This window comes from Neopsephotus bourkii, unplaced genomic scaffold (genome assembly GCF_033783945.1).
Source record: "Neopsephotus bourkii isolate Nb327-2 ecotype Australia unplaced genomic scaffold, CSIRO-AGI_Nbou_v1 NB_1656, whole genome shotgun sequence".
Classification (NCBI taxonomy): Eukaryota; Metazoa; Chordata; class Aves; order Psittaciformes; family Psittacidae; genus Neopsephotus; species Neopsephotus bourkii.
In genome coordinates this window covers 348,237-369,683 of record NW_026902130.1, presented here as the reverse complement: position 1 = coordinate 369,683, position 21,447 = coordinate 348,237, and the positions used below count along the sequence as shown (strand labels likewise).

The 21,447-nt window shown below is 49.0% G+C and overlaps 2 protein-coding genes and 1 long non-coding RNA gene across 9 annotated transcripts in view; 1 reads left to right on the top strand and 2 right to left on the bottom strand.

The window, feature by feature from the left end:
• Positions 1–21,447, bottom strand: part of HOXA3 (homeobox A3) — a 44,809-nt gene that overhangs the window by 2,931 nt on the left and 20,431 nt on the right. The window contains exons 1-2 of one of the 7 annotated variants that reach the window (XM_061375064.1): positions 12,085–12,618; positions 44–632 (exon numbers count right to left, since the gene is read on the bottom strand). In XM_061375064.1, coding sequence (XP_061231048.1) covers positions 44–515 — 472 coding nt within the window. In that variant the 5' untranslated portion in view covers positions 516–632; positions 12,085–12,618. Of the gene's footprint in view, positions 1–43; positions 633–1,508; positions 2,613–3,456; positions 3,846–4,105; positions 4,379–7,991; positions 8,125–11,975; positions 12,619–21,447 lie in introns of those variants that run through there. The other 6 variants (XM_061375062.1, XM_061375063.1, XM_061375065.1 and 3 more) reach the window with 6 other exon arrangements.
• Positions 4,894–8,021, top strand: LOC133223934 (uncharacterized). The gene is made up of 2 exons (XR_009728736.1): positions 4,894–5,472; positions 7,210–8,021. It is a non-coding gene; the product is annotated as an uncharacterized LOC133223934 (long non-coding RNA).
• On the bottom strand, positions 17,341–19,743 carry HOXA4 (homeobox A4). Its single transcript, XM_061375071.1, has 2 exons — positions 19,015–19,743; positions 17,341–18,503 (listed from the first exon to the last, which is right to left on the bottom strand). Exons 1-2 carry the CDS (start codon positions 19,595–19,597, stop codon positions 18,175–18,177), a joined length of 912 nt encoding a protein of 303 aa, XP_061231055.1. The 5' UTR covers positions 19,598–19,743; the 3' UTR covers positions 17,341–18,174.

Here is a 21,447-nt window from a genome sequence, read left to right as displayed (position 1 = left end):
CATCCCAGGGGTACCCAGGAAAGGGGGGAAGCATGTTTCATACCTGAACTGGAACTGCTGTTTTTCTGCTTTGTGTTTTGCCGAGACTCTTTCATCCACGGGAATATCTGTTTGGACATGGTGGGCGAGTTAAGAGCTGCGCTCTTCGTGGGGTTGGCTGGGGCAGGGTTGCTGCTGGCATTTTGAGATGGTGAGGCAGAGGATGGAGGTGGAGGCTGTGCCTGCTGGGCTGGAGCTGGCTGCGGTGGGGCCTGTGGGTCAGTGAGGCCAGGGGGCTGGAGAGGCTGGCTGGGAAGGGTCCTCATGCAACTCTCACTGATGTCATTGGTCTTGTGGTGGGACACAGAGCTGCCGGGGGACTGGAGGGAGCACGCGGGGCGGTGGTACTCAGTTTCCACAAGTGATGAAGATGGAGGATATTGCTGCTGACTCGCATTATAAGTGAAACCATTTGCTCCTTGGTAGGGGTAGGCACCATAGATTGCAGAGCTGTCGTAGTAGGTCGCTTTTTGCATTTCGTTGTTTCCCAATATTTATTTCGCAAACTGACAGGGTCTTGACACCCTTGGAGAATAACATTGGCACCCCTCTGTCACGTGGCGCTCTTCCTCCAATGGCCTCTCCGGGCAGACCTGGGGTGTGGGGAGAGCAGAGCAGGGTGAAGAAATGGTACAAATCCATCTTACTTTCAATAGCTAAGTGACATGAAAGCCATAAAAGAAAAAGTGGTCAGCAATATTTAGCAGCATGACTTGGCCTCAGGCACAGAGCATTTCGATATAAAAGCTGCCTGGATTTACTGGCAGCTACAAATATGTGCTTTGCTGCACCGGGATAGGGGCTTTCTAGGGCATTTTCTTGCTTCTTAAGAAACAGTGCAAGGGGGTTGATCGTTTATCACTGAGAGGCTGTTTTTGTACCTATCTCTGAGGTAAAGGTGATCCAGGAATCGGTAATGCAAAGGGGCTGGGCTGTTCCTTCATTCCAGTTCTAGAATCAAACCCTCTCCTGTAACCGGCATTGGTTTATTTCCTCTCCAGGTTATGGCTCCCCATACAATTTCAAAGAAATAGACGGGATTGTTCCTGTCTACATGTGCCGGGGGCAGGAGCGGGGTGGAAAGGTTTCCTAGCCAGGGATATTTAAACACACCGATCCCAAGTGATGGATTTCAGCTTGTCTATGAAATGCTCGATGGGAAAATAAACAAAGCCAGCGCCTTCTTCCCTCTGCGCTTGCACCCCACCCCGAGCCGCCCAGGTCGCGCACCCCGGCAGAGACGGCTCCAGGCCGGCCCCGAAGCACGGCTGGGGCCGCCCCGCGCAGCTGCCCTCCCGCTTCCCACCAGTGAGTGGGGCCTGAGCCCTAGCTGCACCCAGAGCAGGGCGAAGCCCCCTCGGCCAGGCCAGCTGGGCAGGTTGGGCGCTCGGACGGTAGTTGGTTTGGGCTTTTGTTTTCAACAGTTATTTTCAAGACACTAACTTTTCGTGGAATCAGCCAGGTCCTACCTGTTAAAACATGATGGATTGGGGGAAAAAAAAAAAAAAACACACCAGGAACCTGAAAAACCAGCGTTCATCTCCATGACCACGGCTTGAACTTTCCTTCCAACTTAGCGATAATAGGTTCTGTCTTGGAAACTGCTATGTAATTTGATGTATGAGGGTCACTTGGCTAGGGAGAGGGTGGACACAAACCCAGAGAATGCTTTTCCTGCCCGGGCGAATCCCTTTCTCTCCCCTCCTCTTTTGTCCCCCGTCCTTCTTTCTTTATGGATTTATTTATTTTTTTCCCCCATCAGGTTAAAGTCTACAGGTCACCTGCCTGAAAATAACCAGTTAAAGAATCTCCTGCATTCATGAGAGAGGAGACCTGTGTATAGTATCCTATCTAGGAGCTCTTTCCACACGCGCTCACGTTATTCTCAGAAATTAAAGTGTGTTCCTTACAGCCCCCCCCCCCGTTGCTGACAAACAACCACGTCTTTTCGGATCAGAAGAGCTCACGTTTCTTTTGCCACTTTCCCTGTACTTAACCAGCTGGATACTTTTCCCCCAAACATCTAACGAAGACAAATGCTTAGGGGCGAAAAACCTTACACAACACATGCACCAAACGAGCTCATTCTACGCCTTTCAAGTTATACAAGTTCTTAGAAAACAGCATTCCCTTTGTTAGATCGTAACAAAGTGAAGGTAACACACCTACAGCAGGGCGGCTACCCTGTCATTGCACTAATGAAGCTCTTTGGATGTTATCAAGCTAATAAAGCAATGGAGATCTGAAGAGCGCACACAATTTCCAGCTCCTCTCCTCTCCTTCCTGATGCTATCGAGGCCTGGTGTGATTTTTCTCAATTCCTTTAAAAGAGAGAATATAGGCACCACTACCAGAGGAGAAAGAGGAAATAATGAGCCTGCAGTGATTTTACAAGGGCACCTGCCTTTCATGATCGCGACATCAAATATTTAGTCTCCCCTGCCAGCTGGGAAGTCTGCCGGTGCAAGCAGGGCAGGCAACACTGAGCCGGGATGCGGGACGCGCTGCTCCCGCAGCCTCCTGCCCGCAGACAATGGGCAACCTTGCTCCGAAAGCAAAAATATTATTGAGGCTTCGGCAGCCTGCCAGCAAGAGGAGAAAAAAAAATAGCAATAAAAAAAGTCATCAGCTACCGCCTTTGGCTTCGCCAAGTTAATCACTTCCTACAAAGTTCTGGAGGAGCAGGGATAACCTGAGGAGCGCCCGGCCATTCCTGGCGAAAGCGGGAATAGCGGGATTAAGCGCGACAAGGATCACTGTAATAATAGCGACCTAACGGGAGAAGCGGGGGGGGCGGGAGTCTGTCATCTCAGCCGGTGCCCGGGATGGGAAGAGCTCTCCTTTCCCCTCGGAAACAAAAGGCCAAGTCTCACAAACACATATGGGCACCCAATTTTTTGCAGGGCCCAGTTGATAGGGTCCATTTCTACTTGTGCAATACACCTCTCGGCCCTTCACCAACTTCTCTCCCCCCACGCTCTGCCTGGAGACAGGGATGAAAGCTGCCTGGGGACGCAAGTCCCCCCCCGTTTCTCCCGCACCCCGCTTAAGCTATTGCCTACCCATCTCCTTCCCTCCACCTCCCCCCTTCCCAAGCACACCACATCTTTGCCTTGTAACCCCCAGACGAGCCCCAAACTCTGACTCTAGGACAAAAAAACAGGCAGCCCCCCTGAAAGATTTCCTGAAAGATAAAGACAAAGTTGAGAGAAGGAAAGGGGGGGGCAGGGGGATTGGGGGGGAAGACAGGAGAGAAAGCTGCCTGAACACGAAGTGTAAGGGTATCAGTCACTGCCTGGAAGGAAGCCCCAGCTTGTGAACTCTTCTTGAACCGACATTTAAGTCTACGGTCATAAATCACTGGGACATAAACTCCGCCATTCACGACTGATAGCAGCGTATTTGTGGCCTGCTTACCTTAACTTCTGACGACTGAGGCGGAAGCCAGCATGCTCGCTCTCTCCCTCTCCCTCTCTCTCTCTTTTTTTTTTTTTCTTTCAAATTTTTTGGAGCCGACACGACCCTAAGAGCAGGCGCTGCCTGCCCCGGCCCGGTCCCTGCGGCCACGGGGTGGGCACCGGCTCAGCTCCTCCGCACCCGGCACCCCCCAGCCTGCCCCGCACGGGATGGGGACGGTTCCTCCAGACACCGGCCTCCCCTGCTCCCCTCCTGCTCCAGGCTGCCCACCCTGCTCCGAGCCGGTCCCCGGCGTGCCGGACTACCCCTGCGCGGGGCACGGAGGATGGGGATGTTTCCCAGGGCTTCTCCGGGAAGGGAAGGAGAGAAAGGGAAGGAGAAAGGGGGGTGTGGGGGGAGTGGAGTGGGTAAAAAAAAAAAAAAAAAAAAAAAAAAAGTAAAAAGGAGAAAGGGGAAAAAAAAAGAAAAAAGGAAGGAAGAAAGAAAGGCTGCCGCCTGGGGAAGCCTGGGGCAGGGTGGGGGCTGGGGAGGGAGCGGAGGAGCGCAGCACTGAAGGAGTGCGGCCCCCCCGCACCCGGGCGTCACCGAAGTCCAGGAAAATTATGCTAATGAAGACAAACGGCGCTCACAAAGGGTCGCTCGCTCTCACCAGGCTCCGGGGGTGCTGCCGAAGGGGGGGGCTTGGGTTTGTCCCTCTTACCGGTGGGCTTGAGGGGCGTTTGCGGAATAGCTCCTCTGCCGCTCCCCTCCTCCGGGAGCCCCGCAAAGCCCAGGCTGAGTCCCGGGGAGGGGAGCAAAGCCCGGAGAGCCGGGGCTGGGTTGGGAGAGCAAACCGGAGCCCACCAGGATCCCTGCTCTGGGCAACGCTTTCGGAGCCACGCTGGAAATCATTAGAGTTACTAATTATTAACTCATGCATGCGTGAGCGCACAGACACACAGATGTACACACAAACACCCCTCGACACCCCCACCCCCCCACCAATATCCCCAGCTCCCTGGACGGGCACAGAGGCGCTCACACACACACACAAACACACACATGTGCTGCACAGGCGATCCGGGTGCCCGCAGCTTGCCGTGGGGAACCGTGGGGGGCAGTCCCGCGTGGAAGCGGGCCTGGCGCCGAGCAGATTCACCTCCCTCTCATCGGCAGAGCTGGGAAGGGCGCTCACCAATTCCTCCAGCGCCTTGGGTTTTTGGGGTGGTGGTTTTCACCCCCCCTTTTTCCCTGCAACAGAATCACGGCAGCCACCGTGCAAACGAGAACTTAAATAAAGTTGCAGCCCCTGCCCCTCTGGCAGGCGGTAGCAGGACTGTGGGTTTCGTGCATTCAGCGGAGGCTCCGGATAATGCCTAGGTGTAAATTTGACGTTACTTCGTTAATTAAGGCATTACAAATATAAGTAGTGCGGTTAAAGCACGAGGGATCCCGGCGTCATCTTAAAGCACAAACAAAGCGAGAGGGAAGCGAGAAATAGAAAGCACTATAAGGCTGGGGTGGCCTCTTACGCATACCAATGGTTTTTGTCATTTATGGCTATGCAAGATTTATGACTTCATGCACCAAAGCTGTAAACAGAGCACTAAAACAGAAAACACTTGCTCCTTATGGCATAAGTGAGAAGGCACTACATGAAAGGGGAAGCAGGGAGCGTAGGAGGAGAGGCAGAAATCCCGCGTATGCGTTTTGCTTCAAACAACCCCTTGAATGTTGCATCGGAAGAAAAAAAAAAAAGTCTTTTTAGTCAATAATCAACCCCACACTTTCTTCTGAAACTGCTGATCGGCCATTCGCCCACTTGCCCGACCAAATAGCGAGCCGCAGAGCTGCGCCCCGACGGAGCCCCCGGGCTGGAAAGGAGGATTTGGAGAGGGAAAACGAGCCAGGGACTGCGGGAACCTGCGGCCGCCGGGGACCCGCCGGTATGGGGAGCCTGCCGAGAGCCTGGGCCAGCTTTTCCTGGGAGCGTGTTTAAACTTGGGAGCCGAGTCCAGCAGGATATTGTGACTACATGTCTGTATTTAAGAGCGGGGAAAGGGAGGTGGGGGGGAGGGGGTCTTTCTAAAACTGAAGGGATTTGCAAGGGACTTTAATCGTGAGAACCAAAGTGGTTCGTAGGAATACTGAAGTGTTTCCTCCATTCGTCTTACTGCCTGCAAAGAGTATTTTGCGAGATTTCACCTATTAGCCCGTTTCCCCACGCCCTATCTCTCCCCAAAGAGATAATTTTAAACATGAGAAGATGATTATTTATTTTATGTCTCCTATGATGTTGGGATAAGTGTCCCAACGCGCAGATCCCCGCTGCTTTTATCTGTCTTTTACTCCCAGAGGCCGAATATTTTCTTTCTGCTTCATTCCGCTGAGAGCGATAGGGTTCAGCACGGGGAGGGACCAGCATCATTTGGGGCTGATTCCCAGGTCAGAACTTGGCTGCTTTTTCTTCCCAAAGGGTTCCACTCTGCGGAACTTCCCTTCCCCTCTTCCCCCCTCCCTTTTAATGGAATTACTTTTAGTTTCCGAATAAAATAATGCCTGTAAAGAGCTTTGTCCTTGGATGCTCCGAAATGGAAGCAGGGAGCACCATAATTCAAGCCTGATTTGGGGAGATTTCTCAGTGATGAACTAGCAGCGTAAGGAGTTTCTGAAAAAGAGAACCAATTCTAAAAGTGGTGTCTGTCCAAGTAGAGAGTTAGGAGATGATATTAGCTGCCTTAGAGAGGGGCTGGACTATCGAAGCAAGCCGTGGTTATTCAGAATTATTGTTTCTATTCCCTGACTCTGAAGAATGGTAACGTGCTCTTTGCTATTTGCTTAGAAGGCTGAGATTATTTACACAACTCCCTGAAAACCCTCTCTGCTCCAAAACTCTTCTTGCTTTCTCTTGTTCTAGAGCAGAACTGTATTATTTATGAGTGTTTTAACTGGGTCAATATGCATCCGAACTGGGTCATAAATCAGAGGAAACGCTGCCAAGTAATTGAGCTGCAATTAAAGCTTGCACTTTGTTTTTGAGGCGCGTTTTGGCCCATTTCAAAACACGGCAAAGCCAACTTTGGCTTTTAGACACACAACTGGAAACGAAATACCTCTCTTCCCCTCCCTGAAGAGGGACGCCGGGTCTGAGAAAATACAGCGTGCTTCAGTATTGTGAGAAGGGGAAAAAGCATTTCCTTGGGTCAGCTCTGCTCTGAGAGCGGCTTAAAGAGCGGGAAAGCAAGAAACCAGGCCAAACAGGTCTCTGCAGAACAGCCGCGAATAGCTCCGGGTGGGTATAACCTTTTATTTTGGTTTGTTTTCAGTGGAGTTTTTTGTCATAGTTCTCTTGCCTACCCCTCTCCCTCTCTTTTAGACCCCTCAGAAGATGAGTAATTACAAGCACCTACTGACTGGGTAGCAAACGCTGCAGCAGGAATGGGTGAGAGACGCGGAGCGACCTGGAGGAAAGTGAACCCCAGCGCTCTGACCCTCCCCAAGCCGGGACACACGGGGGAAATGTCTTTTTTTTCTGTAGCATTTTGCCCTCCTTAGTTAGTCAAGTACTCTTTAATTTTCGAAATTTAGAGTGCATTCTTTATATATAGCTACACACACGTATTTATGAGTGTATGCAAATATTTAACATATTTATCCTCATTTATGGATATATCTATATTTATGTAAACGACGACATAGATGTGAAATTAGAACTAGCATATATTCTCCTAGAAGATAATTTCCACTCTTCCCCTTTTTATTCTCTCTTTCCAGATTCCTATCCAGAGAGAGAGGAAAAAAGAAGCCCACATTTCTAAAGCCGATTTATTGTTAGAAGCCATGACTGGCTCTTGGTTCAGCTCTTTCTCACAGCGGAGAAAAAACGAGAAGCCCCCTCGGCTCTTTTGGAAAGGAGAAGCTTTGCCCCAGAGCTGAGCACCCATGCAGCCCTCGGTTTACGGTAAACAAAGTACCACCGAAGCATCATAAATAAAATGGTAGCGTGATCACACAGTCATCGATTTACGGAGCTGCAGCGGCCGAATAAACCCCCATAAAACAACAACCGCCACCACACTCGAGCACGACCCCGACCGAGGAGCACTCCCCCCAAGTCGTGTTCTCCCACTTCCCCAAGTGCATAAATACATAAACAAAGACACAAATAAAATAATAAAAAAGTAAAATAAAATTAAAGCAGAGGAAAACATCCAAACACGACAATAAAAGAGGCTTCCCATCTCTAGCAGGTCATAAATAATGATAACATGGCAATGGAGGGGCTGGAGTTGAGGCAGCTGGGCATCAACAGCAGTGTGGGATCTCTATGGAACAAAATAAATAAAGCAGCAAACTCTCCCTGCTCTGCTCCCTGTGAGGGGAGAGTTGAATATTTACCGCAGCAAATTGAAACAAAGAGGGAAGCAGCCCGGCTCCGAGTGCCCACACACCCGCACACACACACACACACACACGCACTCCCTCCAGCCTCCGCCACTGACCTTTGCCTCGAACAGCCATAACTCACCACAGAAATGAACAATCAACGGAAATACCTTAAAATAAAATCCATCCTTTCTAACGAAGCATTTCGTCCTCTCGGCTCGACAATAACCTTTCCATAAGGAACGAAAGCTGTCAGTGAAATGGCCAGCTCTTGCGGGGACGGTGATGGGGGCAGGAGGAAAGGGAAAAAAAAAAAAAAAAAAAAAAAGAATAATAGAAAGCAGTGCTTGCTCTGAACAGAAACTGGAAAAGCGTAATCGCAGACGGAGCCAGACCGGGTCTCCACTCCAAATGCCACAATAATGCGCTGTATTATGTGCTCACGTGGTCATACGTCAACTTAAATCCTTTTATTTGAAATAGGGAATCATTGAAGGAACAGGGTTTCTTAGCGCGAGCCTTTGCTTTCTAAAGCCTCAACCCAATGTGTTAAAGGAGAGTTTTTAAGGGAGGAGAAAAAAAAAAAAAAATCCAAGACATGCTGATGACTGGGAGGGGGGGAAGAGCGGTTTGGTTCTTTTTCCTCCCACATCAATATTTCTTTGCACAAAGCCCATTGGAAGGTAAGAGGAAATTTTCATATAATATAGGGTTACGCTGCACTTTGATACTTAGCCTAATTAACCAGCATTTGCTCCCCAGGCCCGCCGCCCTGCTCCACGTCGCGTATCCTCTGCAACACCCGAAGAAAGCCCAAATCCTAATAGTATTATTTCCAGCCCCCTTCTAAGTGGGACGATTACCAGCCTTCCCCCCACCCCCAGCCGCCTCAGCCCTGCCATTGTACAGGGCTTGCTCAACTCCCACACGCTACATCAGGACTCCTGCAGAAACTAAAAAGACCTATAATTACCTGACAAAAGCCCAAAAGAGTCTCTTCTAAGAAGCTAGTTGATATTTGTCCTTGTAACACTATGAAGAATACACCTTCCTTCACTGGCGTGGTTCTGAATTTTGCAAAACCATTTGGGACCTTGCTGTTAAACCTGTGCTTACGCATTTCCTATACAGCTAGTTTGAGTGATGCACAAAATTATAGGTTTCTAACGATGAAAAAAAAAATTGGGGAGGGGATCTCTCTGCCTAAGGGGGAAAAAAATTAAGAAAAAAAAAAGAGAAGAGCAAAGTTGCATGTGGCCCTCGAGCCAGGCAGCTTCTCCTGTGTGCAAACACACATCTCTCCTGTAGGATTGTTTAACTTGTGACATTGACACAATAAGCTAAACAAACAAAATAAACCCTCAACTCACATAACTTTTCTGGAAGGAGTCAAAGAAAATCAGATAATTCACGCTTTTAACTTGTTCCTTGTCCAGTTCTGTGACTCCAGCATTTTGCATCGTGATGTATATACCCTTGCCTAAATTTTCCCACTGTCCCCCATGAACCCAAAGAAAACTTCCAGCTAACTGCATACCCCCTTTTACTGTTTCACCTGCACGTCACTGAAGAGTGGAAGTTTTCTTTTTAAAGGTGATTTTTAGTGTTATGGGCAAACCTTGGGCACCCCGCTTAACTAGTAGAAGTGGGCCACTGGAATTTAAACCGATCAGTAACAGTGTGTAGTAGTGGACACTGCATCAAAGTCAGCATGACATTGCAGCGGAAGAAGGATTTGCAAATTTTCATATGGAAATGACTAAACTAGCAGGGTACACATCTATTTTCCCTCACTAAGAACTCGAATAAACTTTTATAGATCTTTGAGAAAGAGAGAGCATTTGATACACACAACATGCGCAAGTCTGTAGCTATCAGCACGACTGGGACCTCCACAGCTCTCGTACTTAATGTAAACCAAGGCTGATATTTCCTCGAGATGGACTCACGGCACTTTTAAAAAATGTGCGCTTAGATTCTATAAAAGAAACACACAGAGAAGTTCTTCTGCAACAATGAAACTGGAAATAATGGGGAACGGAGCAGATGTTGAAAAAAGCAGAGCGAGTCTTTCTTGGGGCTGTTGCAGCAAAGTTATCGACTGCTTTGTGTCAAAAGTAGAAAGATGGCCTTAGAAGTTACAGTCCTGAGCAAATAGAAACTACAAAAGCAATAAATCACAATCATAAGTCAGCTTAAATGCCTTAACGCTAGCTGTGGCTATTGGCTTCAAAACCCTGTTTCTATGAACATCTTTATTAGTATTAATGGCCAAGTTAATCCTAAAACTACTGTTTAACAATTAACTTCGTGTATGTAGTGGGAAAACTAATTAATTCTTAAGAAAAGTAACTTCTTGACGTGTGAATACCTTCCACAGGGTGTGCTTTGTGAGGGCGGAAGGGGGAGTCTGCCTAACTTTATGCTATCCTGGATGGCAGCTGAAAATTATTCTCTTCCGCCGATTTTGGAGAAAGCTTTCTTTGCTCTAGTATCGCGATAACGAGTTTCCAAATACAAAATCAAATGATCTTGCGAGTCGCAGGCGCTAGAATTCCCCTGCCACCCTATATATTGCTTTGTTCCTGTTCCTGGACATTCAACATTGTGTTTTATTACCTCGATGATTCGGAGACCTGAAGCATGGTTTCTAGAAGAAAAAAAAAAAAAAAAAAGAAGTGGAGTTTGTCAGTAGGTCTGCTACTGATTTTTCTGTGCTTTATACACATGGTTTCGAGCTGAGCTGAAATTCCACGCTCAGTAACGACAAACAGATCTGAGTTCATAACGTGCCTTCATTAAGAGAGACCCTTTGTGCCAGCTCTGGCATTAATAGCCGCTTTTACCATTAATGCTATTCAAAGTTACCTTCGATATCATTAGATTTAATTTTTACTGCCTTTCAAGTTTACTTTCGTGCCAGTTGTTAAGAAGTAAGCCTGTCACTCCCATGTGGAGACGAAATAGGAATCACTGTACTATCTAAGTATTTACTTCCTCGCTTCCTTGAAAGAGTTGAAATCTGCTGGGATGCAGAGCTGTTTACCTACATCTGTGCATCTGATAGAGATAAAGTTGGTCTTTGATCATTTCCAAACAGATAAAAAGAACAGAGCTATCGACTGTGCTTATGAGAGAAGTTCTGCCCAGAGTCAACTGAGTCTGCCAGTGTTGGGTCCGTTAAGGAATCCCAAATATCTCTGCAGGCAATGCTGCTGGTACATGCCATCAGTGGAAGGTTCCTTCGTGCAGTATTTTCGCTTTTAATTTCCTAACACAAGCGTGAATAGGCATTTGCAGAGCCTTTTTGTAGTTAAGATTTAAGCAGTCCATTAAGTCAACACAAAGAACCCCTGTAGTCCCGTAATTTATGACCGCTTTTAAAAGGTAGTAAAATATACTAATTGTACATCAGCGTCCAAAAATAAGTAGGTAAATCTACCAGGAATTTGAGCTAATTCTCTGTAATCCTCCCCTCTCGGCAGCCGGCACAAGAAAATTGTCACTATGAAAAGCGTTGCTTTTCTCCTGCCTGAGAACCCAGCACATGTGAAGGACTCCAGCAGCTCTGAATCACCAAACACCAACCTCCGCCCTGTGCAAAGCAGGCCAGGCCAGGCGAATTCACGAAACTTATTCTAGTGCATGCACTCAGACAGAACATCAGGTTTTCTAATATCCCCACATGCACTCCCCACGTTTGCAGGACTGGTTACAAGCCCTTCGAGAAGGAGGCAAACAGACAAGCCGCGACGAGGCACTCAGCGCAGACATGGCTCCAGCCGCTGTCCCTCGCCTTACGCCTTTTGATTTGGGAAGGAGCTAAGAATGGACAAAGAAATTCTCAACCTCTTTCGCTCTTCAAATGACTTTGCATCCTTCCTATCCCCCAATGCCTTTATAAGGATGGCGATCACTCAGGTCCCATACGCTCCTTTGTCTGCCCAGACACGCGCATTCACCACCCTCAGAAGATGAATAGAGCCAATCCAGGGAAAAGGGAAAAAAAATCCAGCTAAGTTAAATATTTATCACGACAACAACAACACAATCTTATTCAAGCAGGCTTGTTCTGCATGCAGGTACCAGGCAAATGGCTTGCTTGCAGCTGCGATCGGCGCAAAAGCAGAGCCCGGCCACTTCCCTGCTCTTACCTCCTCCAGCTGCGCGGAACTGCGCGGGAGCGCTCCCGGTTTCCACCGCCCCAGCCCAGCGGCTGTTTTTTCGGGGATCCCTGTAAACAAGCAACAAACAGTGCCTTACCGGCGAGTGCAGGGGGAGGTGTTTTGCTCCTTCATAGGCAATACATGCTTTGCCGGGTATGCTGGGAGAGCTGCGGAACGGGGCCGACAGGGATGGAGGAGCAGGAGCGGGCTCCTGGCGCGGAGCTTACGTGGGTTCCCACCCGGGTGAGGAGCACGGGGAGCTGAGAAATAAAAGCGTGCAGATTTTTTTTTCTTTTTTTTTTTTTTTTCCTTTCCCTCCCCGTAGACAGCTATGCCTTCTGTCTCCAAGTGTTTGGAAATATTGTCATTCCAAACTCTTGTTACATGAATGTCTGCTTTATTTTCCTCTGGGAAACCTTTGTTTAGGATCATTTAATCAAGAACAGACATTAAACACAAGTCGTGGCGTTCATCTCTGCTGAATAAAACGCGGAAAGTGTTTCAGTTTAAATGCGGGGAGTATTGTGGTTGGGCTTTTATTCAAACGGTTAGCAGGGCCCGATCCTGGCACCACGAAGAAAAGGCTAAAAATTGAAAAAAAATCCTCACTGAGGCAGGATAGGGACCAAAGCCCCCCTCCCCCCCCCCTTTTTTTTTTTTGTTTGACAAACTAAAAACCATTGAAAGAGGGAAAAAAGTGGACGGCTTCGCTTCCCCTAAAATAAAAAATATTGCACAATCCAAAACGACAATAGTCAGATTATTCACATGCCACTTACTGAATCACGTTTACATCGGAATTTGTCAGATATAATAATGTCCCCTCCGTATTCATTCTCGCTAATAAAAGCCGCCTAACGCATCTTAAAATTGTCAGTAAATGTAAATGCTAATAATTTAATAACGCTGCTCTTGCGGAAGGCTGTCATCTGAGCCTTGGAATTATTAACTCTGTCTTGGGAGAACTTTTCGAGCAGATTTTGCTTTGGTAATTTAGTAGTTCCATAATTACGCTAATAATTTTAAATTTGGTGTTGAACTCCAGTCTACATAAAATCATGCCATAATAGCCTACTAAGCTGTTTATTGCCGTCTCATAAATTTGAGAGCGCTGACTGTTAAAATCTACTGGCAAACACAAAAGAAAATGGCAAGTTCAATCTGTGATCTCAGAGCCCTGGCGGTGCTGCCCAGGGTTGTTCTGAGCTCTACCTTCCGCCCCACTCGGCTCCGGCACAGGAGGATCCCCCTGGCATTTTATGCTTAGGCTCATACCTTAGCCGTTTTGATCCCTAATCAATAGGCATGTTACAAACGGCAATAACCATCTATCAAGCGTGTCGTGACTGGGTTGCCTAGCTCATGTTAAAGATGAAGTGTGTATCTCAAAGTGGTGCCAGCGACTTTCTGTTATTTATTTTGGAGCGAGGAAGTCACGCTACCATATTTTACAGCGCCAGAGCCCTTTAAACTATGCTGCTCCTTGAAAGAGTTGCTAAGTAGCAGTAAAGCACTTCACAAACGCTATGACGCTTTTTCCTTTTTTTTTTTTTTTTTTTTAATTTGTTGTTATCCCAAACTCTAATATTCATTGCGGCACTTTAAGTCCGTACATAAATCGTTCAGACTAATGAGTCATAGAGAAATTCGCCCATGACTTTTCCTGTACAATGCTCACTGCCTTTCCATTGCTTTTTTGGCCCTACATTAGGAGCCGGTGATTTATTAACGCCAGGAAAATTGAACAAAGCAGGTCCTCCTGCACTGTGGCACCCAGCCTTCCACACTGTGAATTAGAACATTATCAAATGTGTTTGCCTCGGTAACACTTAATCACCAAAAGCCGTAATGTGACCACAAGGCAGCTAAAACAAAGATTTAACATTTCTAAATATTAAACTTGTTAAGCAAATGCTCAGCAGACAAAGCAAGCACAAACAATTAAAGTCATCAAGCTAGAAATACACACTACCTACTTACCAACACAGACCCTATTGCTTGCTTAAGAAGTTTAGAATCTGTCAAGATAAATCAGGTGGGTTTTTTTGGTTATTCTTTTTTTTAAGGGAAAAGAAAAGGGGAAAAAAAAAAAGGGAAGAAAAACTCCAGTAAGGAGTTGAGTTTCACTTCTGAGAGAATCACTCCTAGTGAGGACTGACGGCCACAGATCCATTCCTGACTATCTGCATTAATTATTTAATGAGTCACGTGACCCTGAAGATTAAAATTTCAGTATCTCCACCAGAACAGACGCAACACCTTTATCTGCGAGTACAGGGATCCTTGTACTTGGGTCTCCTAATCTTTCCTGGTTTTGACAGCTCCTCAGTTTCTAAGGAGAGCCCTTGGGCATTAATAACATGGGTTTGTGCAGCGAGATGGGGCAGGTTTGCACCCCCGTTGTGTCCCCCAAATTAGCCAGTTCAGCCCAGATCTTTACTGTCTGCAGGACCTGGGGCTGTAAACGCTGCTGGCAGGGAGCACCAGGGGCTGCCCTCCGCCGGTCAGGACGGCCCGTCCGCGGGCGCAGGCGGAGCCGGGGTGGCTACCTGGGGCCTTCGGAGGTAGCTACAGAGTTTCCCCTGCCCACGGGGAGAGCCCCGACCCCATCGGGTCCCGCGTGGGCCGGACCCGGGAGCCCGAGGGGATGGCCCCGTGGTGACCCCCACCCCACACGTCAAGGCACGGCCAGGCCGGGAGCCTCCGGATCCTGAGAGAGCCCCCACAGTGTGTGGGGCTCCAGGGGCCCTCCGCCCGTCCGGCTCCGGCGGAGGTGTGGGAACGGCGGACGGGCCCGGAGCTGCCCGGATCGGGCACCAGCACGGGGCAAGGGGGGACATGGAAGGGACTGGATTTTCATGGAATGCCTGTCAAGACGTCTGCTTGTGTGAGAGCTTCCCCAACCCCTTCCTCGTTTACAAACACTGGGCAAGAAGGCCAAGGGAAGGCAAGCACCCTGAAGGGGAAAAAAAAAAAAAAAAAAAGGAGAGAAAGAAAATAAAAAAAGGAAAAAGAAAAAAAAAAGCCTCAGCATTGCGTAATCCTCCAGTGCAGGATGGCTCTAGCTGTTAAATACCACAAGGTGCTTCTCACAGCTGAGTTCCCTGTGTAATAAAGACCCACGTATAGCAAGACCTTGCAGGAAAAGCAGGGAGTAGGGTCTTGGAGAATGAGTATTTTTCTTGGGGGGCGGGGAAGGGGGAAGGGGGTAGGGAGGAGAAGAGGGTACCGGGGTTACCGGCGTGCCTTTCCCTGTGGCCCCCGAATTGACTCCGAGGTGATTTGGTCTTTCCTTGAAAGATTGACAAACTTCCACTTCCAGCGTTTCGGGCCGCGCTCGCCTTTGTGGCCAGGGCAGATAAATCCGTGTGTAAGAGACACCGGGAGAGCGGGAGAGAGGGAGGGGGGCCAAGAGACATTTAGGTCCAAGTGCCGGATTAAAAAGAATACTGTCTTTAAAGGTCAAGGGTTTGAAGGGTCAGTCTGCTCCTCTAAAAAAAACAATTAATGGGACAGAAAATTTGTCCTCTCGGTGAACTCCCGGTTGCCTTAGCAAAGGGAGCACAATGCGAGAATTTAAACTGGACGGTGTAATTTTGGAAGTTATTGTAAAGACGGGCGGTATGGAACGGGGAACAGCCCGGGAGTAGCTCCCGCTCCCAGCGCAGGCAGAGGGGGAAGGGGGGGAAAGAGGAAAATTTACCTTAAACGCTGATAATTTGCCATGGGGTATTTTGCAGTCCGCGGTTCAATCTCCAGCAAGAGAGTGTACATTTTTTTAGCAGACAGCCAAGATGCTGTGTCTTTACACATGACCACTTTTTTTTTTTTTTTTTTTCCAGGAAAATCCTTTTCGTCTTCACAGACTTTTCCAAGAGAATGCCTTTCAGAACCGCTGTTGAATTACAAAGAAGTATTTATTGTAGGAGGTGATTAATGATTCTCTCTAAAATTGCTATTTGCAGTGTGATTTAATTTCTCTTTACAATGGGAGCAAACCAGGTTTATACGCATAGACGGCACACTAAAGAAATCCTGCATCGCCAGTTAATATATTTCAATTGGAATTTTGCTTGGTTGTTCTAATTTTGGCTATAAATATATTGAGAGATTCTCAAGCAATAAACAAAACGAAGTGTTACATGCTTGCAGAGAGTAGTTACTTCACAACTATATTTTCCTCCCTCAATAAGGAGGCAGCTGGCAATTCAAGGTTTAATAAACATCAACATGAGAGTGGAAGCACATTTTTCAGGCCTGCTCCTTGGTCAGGTTTGGAGACAGGGGTGTTCGCTGAGGGCATTTTACAACTGCCATCTCTCTGATGCTGAACGTGCTTTGCCAGTGGCATGTTACATTTTCCTCCAGGACGACCTCTGTTCCATGGCCAGGCAGGGATGCTGGCAATACCCTTGAGGCCTGGTGCTACCTTACCCAAGGGTGATGATGCACCTGGTCCTGGCAGCCTCACTCACCCGAAGAGAAGCACTGATTCAAAAAATCTCGCTCTTGAATGCATTTGTGTAAGTCAGTCATGGCCTTCAGGCCTTCCCTAAAAGATTTACTAGCACTTGAGCTCTTTTCTAAGCCTTTTCTTACCCCGTTCAGTGCCACTCTCTATTGAGGAAGCCCTGAGCAAGGCTCCCCATTACCAGCTCTGCTTTGCCTGCCCTCCTTAGCTGCTTGGAAGCAGCAAGATGTGAAGCCTGAGCTGGAGACACTGGAACCATATTTTGCCACAGCCGTTTAAACCGTTTCAGTCAAATAAACCTCTTGAGGTGTACCCAAATTTATGTTTCTGCCGAGGCTTTCTCAACACATTTTGAAATAGTCTTTGAAAGAAAATAAGAAGGAAACAGAAACAGAAAAGCTTAGAGAAACTAAGTTACCGCCCATGTTTTCCCCTTCCAAAGTGCTGGCCAGTTGAGAAATCATAATCGGGTGAAAATGAGCGAATAAATTACGGCTGGCTAAAGATGTAAAGTGTTATCGAGGGGAGCATGTGTGACTTCTCCAGCAAAACCCGTCATGAGAGCTTGATGGCTCCCAGTAGAAGCAGGGTTTCTCTGTAAGGCACCTGAAACGACGTCGCACGGACAGCGATAGACAGCCGGGCTGATTCTGACCCAAGGTCCACTAAGGAGGGTACCACTCACCTACACAGTAAAGCAAGACCTTTCGTCGTCCTGCAGCGCTCTTTTTCCTGGCCAGGCAATTAGGAGTCAGGACATATTTAAAGACACCATTACCCTATCGACAAGATGAATCCAGGTCAAAACAATGCGTGAAACCGTTGTTTTCCATTCCTGGTGCCAACACAAGCACAAGGTGGATGAAACAGCACTGAGTGGACTTGTGTTTCAAGCGTTTAATTCTTTTGTACAGAATATTCTTTATTACCAGCATTTGGCACTGTTATACATCACACCAAAAATCCACAAATTGTACATGGACTCAAAACGATTTAGACGGTGCCAAATATGAAGACAGCGACAGCCTTTATAATAATATTTCTTTAAATAAATGCAATAGGGAATGTGGAGGAAAAACTAAGATCACAGCTACTGCGGGAGCTACACTTAAACCCAGTTAAGTTACCTTTGATACATAAAACATTCCCCTTCGACAGCGTAAGGGGACATTTTCCGTAAGTCCTTCACCTTCCGTGGCCGTGTTCATTCTCTCTCCAGTGTCGGAGTGTGTGTGCACACTCACACACCCGCACACGGGAACCCACGAACACACCACAAAACAGCGCTATTTGAGTCAATGCCTCACACAAGTCTCACGAGGTCTTTGCTTTGTTTTAACAGTCTTTTATTTGTAAAGTGTTCTCTTAAAAAAAAAAAAAAAAAAAAAAAAAAAGGAAAAAAAGAGTCCGTCTTAGGTACAGAGAATTCGTCCGTGACAGCATCCAGCCCTCTCTTACACCGAGGGCAAGGGAGTGTTTCCATAAATAGAAAAAAATGATGGGCATGGAACCATTATCTATATACAATGTAGACAATCGTCCGGGTTTTGGTTTAAACATGTGCCCGTTCTTGGGCACGTCTCGTCTTCCTTTCCTGCTCCTGTTTTGTTTTATACAGTTGTTTGGTCCAAACGGCCAGCCTCCAACACGGAGCAGCTGGAAAACCCCAATAGATAGGTAAATATATATATATTAGGGGAAAAAAAAACACCGTATTTATAGCGTGGCTGCGTTGGGTGTAGCCCCATCGAGCGGGTGGGGGTGACCCTGTGTCTGTGCTTTGGACTGCTGGCTCAGTGTGGACTGGTTTGAGGAGCGCATCTTTGTGTTAGGCAGTTTATGGTCTTTCTTCCACTTCATGCGCCTGTTCTGGAACCAGATCTTGACCTGGCGCTCGGAGAGGCAGAGGGTGTGAGCGATCTCGATGCGTCGCCTTCTGGTCAGGTAGCGGTTGAAGTGGAACTCCTTCTCCAGCTCCAGGACCTGCTGTCTGGTGTAGGCAGTGCGAGACCTCTTGGGCTCCCCTCCGTTGTAGTTGGGATTGACTGAAACGTGCACACACAGGCGCACACACAGGCACATGAACATACACATACACGCGGAGGGGAAAGAAAGGGGGGGGGGGGGAAGCGATGGAACATAATCATTATATAATAACTTGACACCAGGTTCACGTATGATACATAAACGGCAAGAAAAATTGTTTCGCAGCCTATCGACAGTGGGGACAATCGAGGAGCAATAAAAAATGGTGATGGGCATTTGGGTTAGAAGAAAAGCTTCAAAGACACATGGCCCAGAGCCACTGCAGGGCAATTAAATTTATGGGGGCTATAATTACTGCCCTAACAGTTTGGCGTCTCGTAAATCTTTTGATAAAGGACCCCGGATACAAAAGGTTTCTCACTTTTTCTTTTTTTTTTTATTAGGAATCGCGGAGGGAGAAGGAGTCAAAAAAAAAAGCGCCACACACGCAACGACCCATCCCGGCCCCGGGAGCACCCTCCCCCCTTCCCTCCTATGTATCCCCACCTCCCCCTGGCAAGAGCAACTCACCCGTGCTCACATGGATCTTCTTCATCCAGGGGTAGACCACCGGCTCCTTACCCTTCAGCCCGGGCAGGCTCTTGTCGGGCAGCAGCGGGCAGCCGGGCCCGGTGCCGGCCGCGGCGGCGGGGGCCGCTTCGCAGCGGCGCTGCAGGGCATGGCCTGGGAGCAGGGGCTGGGCCGGGCCGGGGTGGCCCTTGGCGGGCGGCGGCGGCGGCGAGGCGCCCGGGGGCGGCTGCTCGGGGCCCGGGGCGGCGCTGCCGGCGCTGCTGTAGCTGTAGGGCGCCTGGGGGTAGGAGGGTCCCTGCGCCGAGTAGAGAGCCTCGGGAGGCGGCCCCGCCGGCCCCGGCGGCGCTGCAGGAGCCTGGTAGCCCGGTTCCCTGCGCGGCCGCGGGAAGTACTCGGGCAGCGCCGGGCCCGGGTGCGCGGCATGCAGGTGCGGCGGCGGCTGCGGCGGGGCGTGCGGGTGCGGGTGGTGCGGGTGGTAGCTGGCGGAGCTGCCGGCGCTGCCGCTGTGCTGCGTGTACTCCTCGCAGGGAGGGAATTTGGGCTCGATGTAGTTGGAGTTTATCAAAAACGAACTCATGGTCATTAATTTGTGAAGTGCAAAAATACTAATTTTTCTCGCGTTGTCGTTTTTCTGGGCTCTGCGAGGCCCCTCCCCTTCCCCCCCTTTCTCCCCTCCCTCCCTCTCCCCCTCCCGCTGCTGTCAAGTGCTCGCCGCTACCAAAGTTTGGGCCTCCACCTCCCCCCCCCCCTTCCCAGTCGCACTCCCCTCCCTTCCTCTCTTCCCACCCCTGGAGCGCTTACAACACACACAACACCCAAATGCACACACACCCCTCTTCACCCCCCGCCACCCTACCACCACCTGACCGCCAGCGCCAATTACCGCGCGGGGCAGCGGACCCCGGATCAGGAAATGGAAAGAGGGTGAACGGCCGCTGGGCAGCTCCGAGCCCGCGGACCCACCGCGGGGGCCGCTGCTGCGCCTCCTCCCCGTTCTGCTGCTGGCCGGCAAGGGAGCGCCCCGCCGGGGACTGCCGGACGACAGCGACCGCTCCTCACCAGCATCCCCCGCTCCGACCCCGGCCGCGACCGGCAGTGGCGGTGTCAAGCGAGATAAAACTAACCCAGCTCTGACAGTCTTTCTCCCCTCTCCTCTTCCCGGCACATTTTTGTTTCTCCGTTCCCCCGCGGGAGAGCGTAGGAAGCGGGGCAAGGAAGCGGAGCGCAGCCCAGCTGCGCGATCCAGAGGGAGACAGGCATTGCACAACGCGTTGCACAATCCTTTTAAACGAACCCGGCTCCAAACGCCTGGAGTCGGGGCTGCGCGCGGCAGAGGGCGGCAGCGGCTGCCGGGCACGGACCAGCGGCAGCACTGCTGGGTCTGCTTCCAGTGCCCTGCCGCCGCTGACAGCAGCCGGCCGGCCGGGAGCACTGGAGCCAAAACTTTGCACCTTCGAAGCTGTGCTAACTGGAGGGATAGATGCAAAAGTTTGTACGAAGGTGGTGGGGAGGCAGAAGAGAGTCCTTGCATGGCTTGCGGGGTGTGAGGGTTGTAGCGAGGCTGAAAATATCGGGGAAGAGAGGGGGAAGGGAAGGAGAGAGGGGAAGGCGGACACGACGGCATCAAGTACTTCCTAGCGGCGATGGCAGGGCTCCCTGCGAGAATCCCTCCCCGTGGAGGAGCGGTTTCCAAACTACGAATTTAAGTCCGTCGGTTTGGTATGCCTCGTCCTGGCCTTATTTCTTAACTTTTTATTCCAAGCGAAATAGCTAGCGCCTTCTCAGAAGGAACTATAAACCTTGGCGTGGAGGGGAGAGGGCACTGGGACACTTCTGCGTGTCTAAAACTGAGATTGTTAACGATATTTGCAGCTCAGAGGGGAAAGAGGCAACTGCCTTGACCTTAGGTAATTGAAATTTGATGGCTAAATTAATTACGCTTTTATTCTAAGGGGGAAAAAAGTACTTATTGCACATCAGCTAGTTTGGTACATACAGCGTTAGAAGCTAACTTTTCGGAATTTTTCTCCCCGTCCTTTTCAGGAAAGCATCTAAACACCCAGAAATATTTACCGCACCCTTTGAGAATATAATTGCTGAGTGGGTAATCTCATCTACTGGTATGCTAAAATACATCTAATATATCAAGCATAAATACGACACGATTTAGATCTTGCCCTCCTAAAGATATTACATTAACAGTTAGCCTGGTTTAAATTCAGATTATTGTCTTTTGCAGTTTTATAGATAATGGATATATGCAATAAAATTCTATTTGAATATATATTCTATCTAACAAGGCACACATCGTATCGATTTATATTTTATATACACACACACACACACACACACACAGGCAGGCACATTGCAGGCGGCTTGTAATATGTTAGAACATCTCCAGCACTTGGGTATAGTGGGGTACTTATCTAAACA

Bases quoted from the DNA above. Each gene is read 5' to 3' on its own strand.
- HOXA4 (XM_061375071.1), bottom strand. From the start codon at position 19,597: ATGACCATGAGTTCGTTTTTGATAAACTCCAACTACATCGAGCCCAAA. The intron at 18,504-19,014 runs GTGAGTTGCTCT...TGCACGTTTCAG, and splicing joins GAAGATCCATGTGAGCACGG to TCAATCCCAACTACAACGGA.